A 16,651-nucleotide genomic window follows, 5' to 3' on the forward strand; every position below is an offset into this window, starting at 1 on the left:
GTCGTACAAAGCGTAATCAAAATAGCATTTCTTATTACGAACCAGAGGGCCTACCGCGAACCACGTTCGACGTGTTGCCTCCCTATCACACTTACGCACGAATTTACAAGTGCGACAGAGAGGCAACACGTCGAACGTGGTTCGCGGTAGGCCCTCAGGAGCCTAGTTCCGACGACTATAATTGTAAGTTCAAATTATTTATATTGTGTTGTTTAGTCACATCAAAGAGAATTAAGAAGACCAAGAGTGCTCACTCCATACAACGGTTTTGTTACCAAAAATACTATTATTTTCGTAGTCTACATCTAGCGTCCAGAAGCGGAACTCTCAGTACTGCTACTCGACAATAGATGTCGCGGCAAACAAAAATTCTAACGCTCAACGATTTTCAACTAATATTATAACCAGAGTAAGCGTAGAATTTATTCTAGAAACAATCTAGACTAGTATTTACTATACTTTTTTTTTTTTGTATGACTGTATTTTGTGAAAGTTTTAGTATTAAATTTGATCTATGAATTATATTCATTAGTATTATATATGGAATAATATTTACAACATCAATAAATTGTTCTGATAATTAGATTAAGATAATTATATGTAATACTGTCTTACTATTCATAAGTGCTTGTTGCTAGGCCTACATGAATAAAGTATATTTGAATTGAATTGAATTGAATCGTAGGAGTTGAAAACAGAGTTCCGGAATGTTAGGAGTAAATCGTTGAGCATTAGACTTTGCCGCGATATCTGTTGTCGAGTAGCAGTACTGAGAGTTCCACTACTCGATGCTAGATGTCGACTAAAGCCCGACCAGAAATATATGATCATTGTCAAGAGGGCGCTGTTATTCTCATGTACAGGGTGACAGTTCAGTTTAGTATGAAAATTTAGTTCCAAATTTCCAATCAAATTCCGCAATATGGCGCGTGATCATATATTCCTGGGCAGGTTTTAGGACGATAATAAGGGTTTTGGTACCAAAACTGATGTATGGAGTGAGCACTCTATGTACTTCTTATTTCTCTATGGTCACATGAATGCAGTCAACCCTAGCGTTGTTCCGCCGCGGTTGCGGTCAACGACCTGCGAGTTGAAGGCCGCTCTCTCTATTGTGTAGGTCGTTTTTCAAATAAACAAAGTCGTTTTATATCAGTCTTTATTAGTCAAATACATGAAATATACTTATTTATAGTCTATTTTCGTCATTGAAAAAGCGCGTTATTCAAAATGTCTACGATTTCCGCCTGTTCGTGACAAAACGGTTGCCCAGACGAGAGTAACCGCGTCCGTTGGCGTCACGCCACACGCGGCGCACGGCGTCTGGCGTGTGAGAGAGACCACTATAGTGCATTTCCATAGTAAGCATTCGTACGTCGCGTACAGCGTCACGCCGGACGCGACTTACGGCGTTTGTTGCAGAACAGGGCCATAGATCGTGTCACTCACGACGACACGAGCCTTGACTCGTGATACCATATTGTTAAAGTTTAGATTTGACTAATCTGCGCGTTGTCGTGGGTGACACGAACTATAACACCGCACCTATTTCAAAAAAACAAAGTAGGGAAATGCGATTAAAAACGGTCAGATAGAACAAAATTAGGCGGGTTCATACAGAGCGAGCATACGTGCGAAGCAATTTCCGCGCACAAAACCGCCAGTGTAGACGTGCCTCGGCCGAGGCGGCGCATGCGTTTTCCTCGCCCGACCAGACGTTGCCGCGCGCCATTGTAGACGTGTTTGTTTATGGCGCGTGTGGTTATTCTGTTCGTACTTACGTTAAAGTTGTCAAAACATGACAAAGTTGGAAAAAAATGATAATAACGAATGTCGCAAATTGTCGTGTCCTTCTTTTCTTCCTCATTTTTTTTAATTGCTTTAAATACCAAAATAAAAGAAACTTAAGCCACTGCAGTCATTAAGTGCGGTGCCATTTTGAACAGCTGATTGAGTGACGCCATCTTGCCGAGCAAATTGGCACGGGTGAGGCAAGCGTGCTAAGGCAAAAGTTACACGAGCAGGACGCGCGAGGCGGGGAGTTTGCCGCGGGAGGAAATTTCCTCGTAATCTTGCTCGCTCTGTGTGGACCCTATTGACGTTTATGCTGTCACTGTCACATTTGTCATCACAAAGTCTGTGCCGTCTCAATCATCTCGCTGGTAGGCGATGCTGTTGCTCTGCGTCTGTTGGAAGATCTGCACGAGCGGGGAGGTGGGGGCGAGCGCGCCGAGCTTCACCCACTCCTTCAGCGTGGACGCGATGTCCGGGCTCTTCAGCTCTATGGTCAGGTTTATGTTTTTCCTCAACCTGCAAAATATACATAGATAGATAGATACAAGTGCAGAAAATAGGAAATTCACAACGAATGATAAATTAAAACACGACTGAAAAAAACTGCTTAGTAAAATCAAAGACTATATAACTTTTATATTTTCTTTAAGGATCTCGTGCGTGCGCATACCGCTTATATTGCACAATTATATTGAATGAACGAATATTGAATGGTACTGAATGGCAGAATAAATTGTGCCTTTAACTTTTTTTTAATTATTAAAGAGGGAAATTGTTTTTGACGTTTTTGATGTGAAGGTTCGATTTGAGTGCTGGTTGATGGTTATTTTACTTTATTTCCTCGCATTTTTGGAGAAAAGCACTATATATGCCTCGGCAGGAACAGCAATTCATGGATTCGTCTTCTTTGTCGGACTCCGCTACGCGTCTTCCGACAAAATCGAAACTCATCCACGAATTGCCATTTCCCGGCTTCTGCAATAATGTACTATTTCGTTAGTTATATTAAGCATTTGTTACAGATTAAATTGGTACCTTACACCATACAATTTAAACGAATATCTTAGGTATTATAGTAAATTAAAAATTTCATTTCGCGCAATTAATTTGTACGAAATGTTAAAGACGCTAACAGGCACTGGCCAATATAGGTCCGGCATAGACCATGGGTAGCATGGAATAAAATTGTAAATAATATTACCTGTTAGGATCAAAAAACGGCTCGGATGTCTGTATCTTGAGGTCCGTCATCAGCGGCGGGTTGGGGCCCATCACCAGCTCCATGTACTCCTCGTTGTAGCCCCTGGTGAAGTAAGTCAAATATAAAGCCACACATGGACACACGGGCTACATGGTATTTTATTTATTTTATTTTATTTTATTTATTGAACACAATGCAAGTTTACAGTGTCAGACCAATTCACTTACATGCTAGGAAAACATAAATTATCAAGAATAATAAATTAATAATGCTGAATCAAGGACATACAAAAATATAAAAATCATGCGCATAAAAATGTCAAAACTAATTGAAATTATCATTTTACTTACACTCTAAGAAAACAAGAAAATAAAATCAGGAATATGGTAAAACAATATAAATAAAATAAATTAAATGTCAAAACAGATTACATAATTACTTTATACAATGTCAGTCAATCAAATTTATAAGTATGTAAATTTACTTTTGAGTGGCATTAACGTGAGGCACTTCATTCGGTTCTTGTCTGTTTGTTAATTTCATGTCTTATAATTATTTATAAAAGAATTCAGCTCTTGGAGACCCTTTGCATATCTAAGGATATTTTAAAGATCTTTTTTTTATTATATCTCCGACACTCAGAGATTACATCTCTAAAGAATTTTAGTATTTGTTGATTGTATTTTTTTTTAATCTTTTGTTTTGTGTAATTCGACATTTAGAGACTGTATACTACTGTATACACCTCTATTAAAGTATCTAATATTTAATTGATTCCATATTTGTAATTGTATTTTGTTATTTATATGGTTGTAAAAAATTGACATGTAAAAGTGGCCTATTTGCTGAATAACTGTTTGTTTGTTTGTTAAACATAGGTGTTTTTCCTCAATTTACACCCATTACAATGCCCTTGTAATGGGTGTAAATTGTGGATGTCAAAAAGAAAAACAACTATTGCTAACCCTACACTTTTGACGATACCGGCGCAAGAAACTTGGTATTATCATATATAAGTGTCACCTGTATTCTAATTAGTATTTTGATGTTTCATGTCAACTCTTTCCAATTATACATGTCTAGATTGTCTAGGTTCAATATGTAATTTCACAGTGCTTTAGTTTTAACTGTTATACTGTGTTAATTAAAATGAATAAATAAAATAAAAATAAAAAATAAAAATCACAATTCACAACATTGCTCCACGAAATTATAGGAATCTAATGCAAACGAAACGCGAATTATACTGGCAACACCAGCGGAGCCCCTGTGAGCAGGGCTAGGATTCCGGGGCGCCTGTGAGCAGCTCCACGTTGTCGTCGCCGGAGCCCCGCGAGTGGATGCTGTGTGCAGGACTCACTTGTAAGTGAAGTCGATGCCGTTGTCAGTGAGCAGCGGCTGCGGCCGGTACTCCGGGGCGCCTGTGAGCAGCTCCACGTTGTCGTCGCCGGAGCCCCGCGAGTGGATGCTGTGTGCAGGACTCACTTGTAAGTGAAGTCGATGCCGTTGTCAGTGAGCAGCGGCTGCGGCCGGTACTCCGGGGCGCCTGTGAGCAGCTCCACGTTGTCGTCGCCGGAGCCCCGCGAGTGGATGCTGTGTGCAGGACTCACTTGTAAGTGAAGTCGATGCCGTTGTCAGTGAGCAGCGGCTGCGGCCGGTACTCCGGGGCGCCTGTGAGCAGCTCCACGTTGTCGTCGCCGGAGCCCCGCGAGTGGATGCTGTGTGCAGGACTCACTTGTAAGTGAAGTCGATGCCGTTGTCAGTGAGCAGCGGCTGCGGCCGGTACTCCGGGGCGCCTGTGAGCAGCTCCACGTTGTCGTCGCCGGAGCCCCGCGAGTGGATGCTGTGTGCAGGACTCACTTGTAAGTGAAGTCGATGCCGTTGTCAGTGAGCAGCGGCTGCGGCCGGTACTCCGGGGCGCCTGTGAGCAGCTCCACGTTGTCGTCGCCGGAGCCCCGCGAGTGGATGCTGTGTGCAGGACTCACTTGTAAGTGAAGTCGATGCCGTTGTCAGTGAGCAGCGGCTGCGGCCGGTACTCCGGGGCGCCTGTGAGCAGCTCCACGTTGTCGTCGCCGGAGCCCCGCGAGTGGATGCTGTGTGCAGGACTCACTTGTAAGTGAAGTCGATGCCGTTGTCAGTGAGCAGCGGCTGCGGCCGGTACTCCGGGGCGCCTGTGAGCAGCTCCACGTTGTCGTCGCCGGAGCCCCGCGAGTGGATGCTGTGTGCAGGACTCACTTGTAAGTGAAGTCGATGCCGTTGTCAGTGAGCAGCGGCTGCGGCCGGTACTCCGGGGCGCCTGTGAGCAGCTCCACGTTGTCGTCGCCGGAGCCCCGCGAGTGGATGCTGTGTGCAGGACTCACTTGTAAGTGAAGTCGATGCCGTTGTCAGTGAGCAGCGGCTGCGGCCGGTACTCCGGGGCGCCTGTGAGCAGCTCCACGTTGTCGTCGCCGGAGCCCCGCGAGTGGATGCTGTGTGCAGGACTCACTTGTAAGTGAAGTCGATGCCGTTGTCAGTGAGCAGCGGCTGCGGCCGGTACTCCGGGGCGCCTGTGAGCAGCTCCACGTTGTCGTCGCCGGAGCCCCGCGAGTGGATGCTGTGTGCAGGACTCACTTGTAAGTGAAGTCGATGCCGTTGTCAGTGAGCAGCGGCTGCGGCCGGTACTCCGGGGCGCCTGTGAGCAGCTCCACGTTGTCGTCGCCGGAGCCCCGCGAGTGGATGCTGTGTGCAGGACTCACTTGTAAGTGAAGTCGATGCCGTTGTCAGTGAGCAGCGGCTGCGGCCGGTACTCCGGGGCGCCTGTGAGCAGCTCCACGTTGTCGTCGCCGGAGCCCCGCGAGTGGATGCTGTGTGCAGGACTCACTTGTAAGTGAAGTCGATGCCGTTGTCAGTGAGCAGCGGCTGCGGCCGGTACTCCGGGGCGCCTGTGAGCAGCTCCACGTTGTCGTCGCCGGAGCCCCGCGAGTGGATGCTGTGTGCAGGACTCACTTGTAAGTGAAGTCGATGCCGTTGTCAGTGAGCAGCGGCTGCGGCCGGTACTCCGGGGCGCCTGTGAGCAGCTCCACGTTGTCGTCGCCGGAGCCCCGCGAGTGGATGCTGTGTGCAGGACTCACTTGTAAGTGAAGTCGATGCCGTTGTCAGTGAGCAGCGGCTGCGGCCGGTACTCCGGGGCGCCTGTGAGCAGCTCCACGTTGTCGTCGCCGGAGCCCCGCGAGTGGATGCTGTGTGCAGGACTCACTTGTAAGTGAAGTCGATGCCGTTGTCAGTGAGCAGCGGCTGCGGCCGGTACTCCGGGGCGCCTGTGAGCAGCTCCACGTTGTCGTCGCCGGAGCCCCGCGAGTGGATGCTGTGTGCAGGACTCACTTGTAAGTGAAGTCGATGCCGTTGTCAGTGAGCAGCGGCTGCGGCCGGTACTCCGGGGCGCCTGTGAGCAGCTCCACGTTGTCGTCGCCGGAGCCCCGCGAGTGGATGCTGTGTGCAGGACTCACTTGTAAGTGAAGTCGATGCCGTTGTCAGTGAGCAGCGGCTGCGGCCGGTACTCCGGGGCGCCTGTGAGCAGCTCCACGTTGTCGTCGCCGGAGCCCCGCGAGTGGATGCTGTGTGCAGGACTCACTTGTAAGTGAAGTCGATGCCGTTGTCAGTGAGCAGCGGCTGCGGCCGGTACTCCGGGGCGCCTGTGAGCAGCTCCACGTTGTCGTCGCCGGAGCCCCGCGAGTGGATGCTGTGTGCAGGACTCACTTGTAAGTGAAGTCGATGCCGTTGTCAGTGAGCAGCGGCTGCGGCCGGTACTCCGGGGCGCCTGTGAGCAGCTCCACGTTGTCGTCGCCGGAGCCCCGCGAGTGGATGCGCAGGAGGGACGGGATGTCGCGCCCGTGGAGGCTCTCGTCCGTGTACGTTTTGTAGCCGAGGCCTGAGATCAGAAGTGGTTATTGATAGTATATTGTAAACAAGAAATTACAAACTCTTAATTTTCATTTTATAATTAACTAAATCCATCATAGGTCAGTGAAGGAAAACATTATGACTACTCCAAACTGAAGCCCCTTTGTCTTAAAAGCCTTATGTTAAGATACATACCAGTTGCTTCCTAACTAGCACTCTCTCAAATTCTAGAAGTTTTACTGTCAAAAGCGAACTTATAAGGATACAAAACTGGCTATGATGAGGAGCAGAATGCTAAAGAAACTTAAGTTACCTTCAACAATAGCTTTCAGCATGGTCTTGGCCCCGAGGGAGCTGAGCAGGGCCACAGGGCGCCCCGGGGGGACTGCGCAGTACAGCGTGTTGCCCTGCCTGGTCGCGGATACTAGTTGTACGCTGAAGTACACCAGGTCACCGATGTTCACTGACTCCACCTTCAAAAAAATATGGCTTTATAAACCTAATTTGTTTTTGACGAAGTGTCGAAATTTTGTATGATGTTTTTATCAACATACTCTCGTGAGACTCGGACGTTAAATATATTAAAAGGAATTCTCTCACGCGTGGATCCGTCAAGAGTGTGGATTTTGTTGAAACTTCTTGAGCACGCCAGTTTTCTATAAAAAAAAAATGTCAAGAGACCAGTTTTAATATATCTAATATTTTAATTATTGATGTTTGTTACACGTTCTTGCCTAGTTGGCTATTAGCATGCGTCTATTGCGTCTTGTGATGAACACCATTTTTTTGTAACTATACACCGTGTTTTTATTGAATTCCGTTAACTTCCGAGCATGAGTAAGGAAACTAACGGGCATTACATTAAACTCAACCAAACAATTGAAAACTATGACATTTCAAACATCAATCGTCTGAGATTGTACTAAGTTTAGTAGCAAATGTATTAACTCATATTAAACACTTATCAATATGTAAACAGGCCCTAAGGCACGTGTACACGCTCGTAGGTGCCTTATAAGATAAAAATAAATTATTGGTTATCTCGGAAAAAAAATGGAGTTAATTAGAATAGTGTCTTTGAGAAGGTTACTTAATTTAAGCTCAGGAATGTACCCTTGAAATTAACGGAAATAAAAAAAACAGGTGTAGAATATGTCGTGTCAGCTCACAGTGATCCTGTGTAGTTTAACTAGATTCCTGTCCGCTTATGAAATAATTAAGTATGCAGTCTATATTGTAAGTCATACCACAGTGGTCATATTCTTAGGAGCCTTTGCTTTCCGCAGTGCATGCCGCACGCGCGACGTCATGGCAGCCGCGGACACGGGCTCCTCCGACTCGGGCTCCGACAGTGAGATCAGGTGCCAGACTCGGCTCTGGGTTGCTACCACTGCAATTTATTCATTAATTTTAATATCATGCTGCCCAATGTACATTACAATAATTTCAAATTTGTGATAAATGCATTTGAACCTCTTAGGAAATAGTAGATATGAGATAGGTTCGAATGGATTTGTCTATATTTACCTATTAAATAAATTAATATTTGGGGATAATCTTACATAGATTGACCTAGCTCCAAACTAAGCAAAGCTTGTACTATGGGACCTAGGTAATATACATTAAATATATACTTATACAGGTTGTTTATTTAAACACCTGCAATAATTTACAAATACTTTTAATTTACTGTGAGCCGGATCCATCCTGAAATCGCGAAAAAAATTTAATCTCCCATAGAAAATGTCAAGGTCAGACAGTCACAATAGTTGATCCCATAGTAAAAGTTGCTCAGTATGGCCTATATATTCACCCATTAAATTATTGCAGGTGACTAAATAAACACCCTGTATACATAGAAAACACCCATGACTCAGGAACAAATATCCTGTTACAGATACAGAAATAGTATTCTGCAAGAAGGGAAATTATGTTTGTAGGACTTCATTTTCAAAGGGACGTTTTACAAGGGTGGTGTCATGCATATGCCAGAAATGAAGGGTTGGCGCGTTTGCTGACTCACCCTGAAGGTCTCTGAAAGGAGAATAACAACTTGTTCAGGTTATTCCCACTATTCACCACCAAGTTGTTACCAGTGGTAGCTACAGGGATTTTTTTCCCACCTTTTAACACATTCACTGCCAGACAAAAAACGGCGCACTACCCCAGAAACCGGTGGTCTATAGCTGCGTACAAAAAAACCTGCCCAGCGGGTTGTCCGGCATCTGAACAAAGTTCACGAGCGCCTAACAGGTGGGTTCTTGGCAGTGAATGTGTTAAAGCAAAGCTTGGCATGCCTTGACTAGAAGCTGGTAATTCCGCCTGAGCAGTAAGGGAAAAGGGAGCCAAGAAGAAACTTTGTTGGGTACAGGTATAGGTAGATTCCGAATAATGTCTTGCTAATGTCCTACTTGGCCCTAATGCAAATCCACCACTGAAGCTAATGTTAATTTAAGAAATAGAATACGAAAGAAGGCCTTCTTCAAATTAATATTTCAATAAAATCTGATCATGATTTCCTTACATTTAAGCTTCAATCGGTTCAACAAGTCATCATATTCTTCAGCTGGCAGTGAGCGAGCTATATGTCTGCTCAGCACCCTCGCGGCGCTCGTAGGCGTCATGGGCATCCTCGAGTCGCGCATGGCGCGTGACACGTCGCCCCAGAAGAGCCCTAGCTCCGGTAATACCGCGACACAGCACGCCTCCAGCGACATTTTAGATATCGTCGCTTGAAGCTCGGATAACTCTGAAACCAAAATAATAGGATAGTTATTTGAGATAGAAACACATTACAAATGTTTATGTAAGTAGTTATGTGGGAAAAGCAAAGAAATACACCGAAAGGCGTTCAAACTAAATGTTTACATGAAATGCAGTTAAATATTTCTAACACTTACTAGATTTAGGATCAGCGGTCATCTTGGAGACTTTTAATCACAATCAAAATAAGAAACTCTCACTTTTGATTGATTTAAAATTTAGAAAGATAAGTTCATTACCACAAACTACAAATTAATTATTAATTTCAAATGAACGTTCAAAGTAACGGTACGACACTATCAAAGTGTCAAAACAAAGTGCATAGACAAATCACAAACTCATTTTGTTCGATATAAAGCCCACACACATGTGCTGCGCTGCCAAGATTAAGGTACACTTCCAGTAAAACTTGGCGACAGGTCATACTTGGCTATAAACATAATACGTTATAAAAATATAGATTTCACCAGTGTTTCAAAGTCAATATTATTCCTTTGTTTTTTATTATTAAATTATATCTAGTCATTTCAATTATTATTATTTAGTACATTTGACTTGGGGAACATTTCCAACATAAAAAAAAACTCCCGCCAAATTTTGTCGCCATGTTTTGATTTGACACCTTGATAAATGGAGACAGGCGACAATTGAAAGTACTGCAACAAGTGAAAGCCTTTTACTTATATTGTAAGGGAGAAAAGTGATTGATAATGAGTGAATTAAAGTGATTAACAACAATACATTTAAAAAAAAAATTTAAAGTACAATTTACGGCTTCCAAAATGGCTACTAAATTCCTGAAAAAACGGGAAGTGGCTAAGCTTGTTACTGAAAACAGGAAGCCTTGTGTTTTCTGCAATCAGGATGTGGACGATGAAGTGATTTACGGCAAATTATACTCTTACGGAGACATACAATGTCATTACTTCTGTGTGGTAAGCTGCAGATTTGTCACCATCACGGGAATTGTGTGGCCCATCCCTTCTTAGAAATGTATACGTACTGTATGATTTCTAGAAGCTTATTCTTCACTAGCGTAGATATTCTCTCCCAAAAAAGAAACATGCAAGATCATTCGTTGAATACTATTGCAAATGTAAAAAAAAATGCTGAAATAATAATAACTTGAACTATTTTTACCTTTAGACATTGTTGTATTGGTTAATCAAGTATTTTATATGAAGCAAAAGATATACTGGATCATAGCAAATGATAATATGGGATCTCTGCTTAACCCTACTATAAACAGGCATAATTTATAATGCTTCTATGTATCTGATAAGATTTATGTTAGAGCTTGTACACAAATCACGTGAGGTTTTTCCGGCTACTTTTTCAAGGCCACTTTGGATAGGTGGGTGTCAGGCTTCATGAGGATATGCCCAATCCTATGCCATTTGTTCGTTTGGATCTCCTTGTGTACGGGTGCTCGTCCAGTTATTGTCTATAAGTTAGTGTTTGTGATCCAGTTAGGCCAAAAAATGCTTAGAATTTTCCTTATGCATTTATTTTTAAACTGGTTCACATTTTGTGCTGTAACCACATCTTCTGGGAGTTTGTTCCAAGTTATTAGATCTTTGCCGACAAACCAGGTTTCGCACCAGTACAGTCCAATAATCTGGCATGGGGGAACATTTTCCAGTGCTGGATTACTGAGTGCCTACTGTATTTCCGTGTTATTTTGCAATTGACTACTTAATTTAAAACTTTCAGTGCCAAGTGTCCCATTTCCAGGACAAAATGAACCCACCTAGTGAGTTCTTGGCAGTGAATGTGTTTTTGTGTGCCTGAGTGAAAGTAAAATCCTAAAACCCAAACAGTGAACATGACAGATGGCAGTGCAGTTAGCAGGAGCGCAAGAAAACCAATATGGGGTCATCCATTAATTACATCACTCAAATTTCACGGATTTTTAACCCCTCCCTTCCTCCTTCACTCTCAATATAAGTAGTATATAAGTAGTCTTTAATTAGCTTCCAGATAGGGATTGCAATCCGGTCCGGCGGATCCGGTAATCCGGCCGGATCCGGCACTTTTCAGGAGCTACCGGATCCGGTAAAAAACACCGGATCCGGTAAAATAAAAAAACGCCTAAATGCAGCACGCGCTGTGCATTTTAGATGAGAAAAAGACGACGGATGAGAGATATGAAGTTGAACAGAACAAAAAACTAATGAAAAAGTTTAAATTTACTAAGATAAAAATATATTTATTATGACGATTACTGGGAACAGAAGAGGATTTCTTCTTCTTTCATGTTGGTGGCACGATATGACGATTACATAAATACTGTAAGTGTAATAGAAGGAACAAATAAAGGATGGAGATGCCATGGAAGGCATTTGTAATTTATGCTAAAGAGAAGGTTAATATTGTGATAAGATTTTAAACTAAACAAATGAGCAGGATTAAGTCGGCGATACTCAACCGACTAGAGTTGGGCTCATCAATATGTGTGAATGAATATATGGTAAATGTCTTTACAATTTGAATAAATATTATGCTATTTCCTTCATCTTCTGGTACATGCTACTCTACGTTTAGCCAATTCTTTATTTGATCCATGTAACTTTTCTTAGGGAGTCCCTTTCCGCGTTGGTTTTCAATCCTACACTCTATTATTTTTCTTATGAGATCGTCGTGTCGTATTTTGTTTCCTATCATTTGAACAATGTACTTTTCTCTAAATTAAAGATAAAACAATTTTTTTAAATCAGTCGACTATTTTCTGTAAGTAATATTGTCTAAGATAATATTGGAGCGCATTTAATATCATTTTGGTTAAAAGTAAAATATCTTCTTTTGTTACTACAATGGATGTCAACGTTATAGTTTCTATTTTCCTCCGTGAGCTTCTACGGATTATCGTCTTATCTATTGTTTAAAAACCGCAAAGGCGCGTGCCACTATGAAAAAATGGTCAAGCCGCATAGGTAGCGTTTATTGAATTACTACTCTATTGAGCACGGAATAAGATTCATTATGAACTAATACAGAATTCTAACAGAATAGCTGTCTGATCTCTATTGGTGCGTCTAAGGTAGGCGACTAAACGCTCTCAAACCAGCTTAACTTGTGACACTGCGATCCGAAACAAAGATACGTATTCGAAGACCTCGCTTGCACTGGTAATGCGAGCGCACGGCTAGCTAGCGCCAAGGAAGCAATGTTATGTTTCTCGAGGAGCAGGTAAAAAACAGGGCCGGATTTTCACACAAATATATAATATTTTACCGGATCCGGTCCGGATCCGGTGTTTTTTACCGGATCCGGTAGCTCCTGAAAAGTGCCGGATCCGGCCGGATTACCGGATCCGCCGGACCGGATTGCAATCCCTATCTGGAAGCTAATTAAAGTATTAACTTCAAATTATAGGTTCAGGAATACGTATTACGCAGAAAACTAGAAAAATATGTCATTTAATTAACTTAATATCCCTATACCAATCCGGATCCGGTCCGGCCGGATCCGGCCGGACTATGGCCAAAATCCGGCCGGATCCGGCCGGATTGAAAATCAATCCGGTTTGCAATCCCTACTTCCAGATTAATTAAAAATGTTAGATGACGTAGAACTTATGCGTAGTTAAAAAAAATGGCTTATTAAGAATGAATTCTACTCTCTAAAGGATTTTTTTGAATTATATTCGTCATGATACCGTATACTCTGTATAGATTGATATGATATGTGTTTAATGGAAATGTTTGTTTCTTACTTTTAAGTTAGTTTTAAGTGTATATTGTATACCCGAATTGGGTTACCGTTGAAACTTACACATGTAATTAAATAACACCTCTGTAACACGGTTGTACAATAAAGAATTATCTTATCTTATCCTTTTTATGCTATGTCGGTGGCAAACAAGCATACGGCCTGCCTGATGGTAAGCAATCTCCGTAGCCTATGTACGTCTGCAACTCCATAGGAGTTACATGCGCGTTGCCGATCCTAACCCCAACCCCCTCGCTGAACCTTCCCTCTTTGTCACACTTGTTGACGTTGACTCCCCCTTGGTGTGACATCGCAATATTTCAATATTTGGCAATAGGCGGGGTCCACACAGGCACAAACCGAAAAGATTATAGGGTAAATAAACAATATAGATTACTTTGCAGATTGCATATTTCCCTAGTCATTTTATATAAATATATCATGAATACTGCAATGGAATCATGTGAATTACAATAGCAAACTCAGCATATAACTAAGAAAGCTCAAGCTACATATAAAAATGAAGTGCAACCTACATACATCAAAACAAAAAACCTCTCTGAAAAAACCATTACATGAGACCAATTTTTCTCATTGCTCACAAAGAAATACTACGAGCATAGCGAGAGTAGTGAGGTGGGAGTCACACGCAAATAATTGAAAAATAATTTAATTAAACTAAGTGCAGTTATAGGCGTAACTTATTTCAAGTCAAATGAACAATTTTAACGAACTTTTGAAAGTTATAACTAGACTATCTGTGATTAAAATACTTTATTACATTAAAAAAAAAGAAAGAAAAAGTTGTACCATAACACATGGAGGTGATATATTATTGGCCGGTACTATAGTTTCTGATAAGTTTAGTGCAAGTAATTCAATACATTTTCTATGTTACAGCTGTTATCCTGCTGCCTGGTGCAAAAGGGACGGGACTCAGAAGGCCTGTTTGGTTTCCTGTACAAGGACATCCTGGCTGAAGTGGAACGGAGCAAGAAACATGTATGTATACGATTGCAATATGGCAGACTAAGCAGTCAAATGTCAAATCAAGTACTCTATGAAACAGCAGGACTCATTGATCTGAAACAAAGCACCTACATGCAGCTGCAGGAAGCTGCAATACTTAACCCTGCACACTCTTCCTGCAGAATCGTTAGAAAGTTTTTGCAACAAGTTGAAACTAGAAACGATTAAGTGCAGCAATATTTAAAAAAAGTATGTTTTTGATTTTATGTCATCTACTGGGCTTTGGCCTATAGCTAACATCAGTTCCCAGCTTTAAGATGAGATATAAAAACCCCTAAAAAAAATAATCTTGTTGTAGAAATGCTCGTACTGCGGGCGCGGCGGCGCCAGCCTGGGCTGCTCGGTGGCGGCGTGCCGCAAGCAGTTCCATCTGCCGTGCGGCCGGCAGAAGAATGCTGTGTCGCTCTTCTATGGCAATTATAAGTATGTGTCTTTTTACTTGGTCAGTTTTGACAGGTGCTCTTTATGGGTCATTCATACCCTTGTAAATAATAAATAAATATTTGGAAACAATCTCACTCAGATCGACCTAACCCGAAACTAAAGAGAAATTGAAATAGAGGTGTATTGCAAATAAAACTTTGTAGCCACGTAAAATTACTGCCAATTTTCGACACATGATTAAAACTTTTAGAACACCATTTGACTTTGATCCTTACTCTTTCATTGATATGTGTTAAATTTGTTAAATACAATAAGTGGCGCCATCTTCCCGGGCACAACCTAAAGGTTATGGCGCCATCGTTCGAAACGATGCCGCAATACCTTTGGCCTTTAATCTATTAGATGGCGCCACTTTTTGATATTTAACAAATGTAACAGTAACAGTAAAATAATAAAGATCAAAGTCAAATGGCGTTCTAAAAGTTTTAATCATGTGTCGAAAGATGGCTGTAAATTTACTGTGGCTCAAAGTTTTCTTTGACAATCCACCCCTATTTCAAATTCGTTACCTTTACTGGAATTCGAACTCGCGGCTTCATAGGCAGGGTCTCTACCCACTAGGCCAGACCGGGCGCCTTTAGTACACAATAAAATATGTTTATTATTCAAACTTCAACATTTATTCTGCAAATAGGCCACAAGGACATGTGGTGTGTGTGGTGGTGGGTGCGACGGTGTTTCGTTCACTCAGAGAAAACTTTTTAATTATCAAAAATGGGCAAAGAGTGCTCAAAGTGTGTGTGCGACAATAAGGAGGTCATCGTGAATCAGCACGGCAACTTGAACGATGCCGGAGCCGAAATAAGGGCCCACACAAGTGTTAATAATATCTTGCTGTCGGTGGTGCTGGCCCTATGTGGAGCAGGCGTCATATATATCGCCTATAGACAATATAATAATTGTCATAGAAAGCTGGTGAGACATGAACTACGGGACAACGCATTCCGGAGGCTTCGCTTAAGGCTGTCGGGGCGCGGTGATCGTTCCAGCAGCGACGTCCAGGACCAGGAGGTACCGGTACCGGCAATATAAACGTGTGCGCGTAACAATACGGTTCGACGAAAATAAGTGGCGCTTTATAGTTATGTAAGTTTTTTTTAATTGTCTTCAGTTAGAACTAATAGTAAGCTCTTATCTTTATTTTTATGGAAGAACTTGATATCGTATTTCAAAATTTAAAGGATATTCAAGTTGCATTAAGAAAATTAGGTCAAAAAAGGCACTTGTACCCATTAAATGTGTGTAACAAAATAAAAAATGCCACGAATCTGTATGAAAAATATAAACTGATCCTTGTTAACTTAAATAAGAAAGATTTTACGATAGAGTATGCAGAATATACATTAGAAAATGTAATAGATAACATAGAGTGCGTTTATAAAAAGATTTTATCATATCAGTGTAACATAACGCAACCTGCTTGTTCTAAAAATAGCTATACAAACACCACTACCATGGACAAGTTCGAATTAAAAACGGCGGCGACTTTGTTGCCTGTAATGGACGGTTCTGAAGATGTAACAAATAATTTGATTGATGCAATCTGTATGTATGAAGGATGTCTGAAAGAAAGTAGTTGCAAACAACTACTAATAAAATTTGTCCTAGCCACAAGGTTAACAAAGTCTGCAAAATTAAAACTTAAATCTGAGTATGACACTTGCGAGAATTTAATTGCGGACATGAAAAAGTTCTTGCTGACCAAAAAATCAGCTAACGCCTTGCTCATTAAACTAAACAGTGTTTCACAGGGTGAGAAGTCTATTTCGCAATACGCAAATGAAATAGAGGATATTTTCGTAAACCTAACTATCTCACAATCCAACACGA

At 42.1% G+C, this 16,651-nt stretch overlaps 2 protein-coding genes across 2 annotated transcripts in view; one reads left to right on the plus strand and one right to left on the minus strand.

Moving 5' to 3' along the window:
- Nucleotides 1-1,142: 1,142 nt before the first annotated feature.
- LOC133533905 (uncharacterized) lies at nucleotides 1,143-9,911 on the minus strand. The gene is made up of 7 exons (XM_061872987.1): nucleotides 9,775-9,911; nucleotides 9,399-9,623; nucleotides 8,122-8,264; nucleotides 7,188-7,347; nucleotides 6,731-6,902; nucleotides 2,996-3,097; nucleotides 1,143-2,310 (listed from the first exon to the last, which is right to left on the minus strand). Exons 1-7 carry the CDS (start codon nucleotides 9,794-9,796, stop codon nucleotides 2,148-2,150), a joined length of 987 nt encoding a protein of 328 aa, XP_061728971.1. The 5' UTR covers nucleotides 9,797-9,911; the 3' UTR covers nucleotides 1,143-2,147.
- A 332-nt stretch (nucleotides 9,912-10,243) lies between these two features.
- LOC133533904 (uncharacterized) overlaps nucleotides 10,244-16,651 on the plus strand; it is a 28,805-nt gene continuing 22,397 nt past the window's right edge. The window contains exons 1-3 of the mRNA XM_061872986.1: nucleotides 10,244-10,572; nucleotides 14,249-14,350; nucleotides 14,676-14,800. Coding sequence (XP_061728970.1) covers nucleotides 10,420-10,572; nucleotides 14,249-14,350; nucleotides 14,676-14,800 — 380 coding nt within the window. The 5' untranslated portion in view covers nucleotides 10,244-10,419. The remainder of the gene's footprint in view (nucleotides 10,573-14,248; nucleotides 14,351-14,675; nucleotides 14,801-16,651) is intronic.

This window comes from Cydia pomonella, unplaced genomic scaffold (assembly GCF_033807575.1).
Source record: "Cydia pomonella isolate Wapato2018A unplaced genomic scaffold, ilCydPomo1 PGA_scaffold_212, whole genome shotgun sequence".
Lineage (NCBI taxonomy): Eukaryota > Metazoa > Arthropoda > Insecta > Lepidoptera > Tortricidae > Cydia > Cydia pomonella.

What these genes read in the sequence shown, in the direction of transcription:
- LOC133533905 (XM_061872987.1), bottom strand. Translation starts at nt 9,796, where the DNA reads ATGACCGCTGATCCTAAATCTA. An exon ending in GGCATCGACTTCACTTACAA is followed by an intron (nt 3,098 to 6,730) that starts GTGAGTCCTGCA and finishes TTACTTCACCAG; the next exon opens with GGGCTACAACGAGGAGTACA. An exon ending in CCGTTTTTTGATCCTAACAG is followed by an intron (nt 2,311 to 2,995) that starts GTAATATTATTT and finishes TATATTTTGCAG; the next exon opens with GTTGAGGAAAAACATAAACC.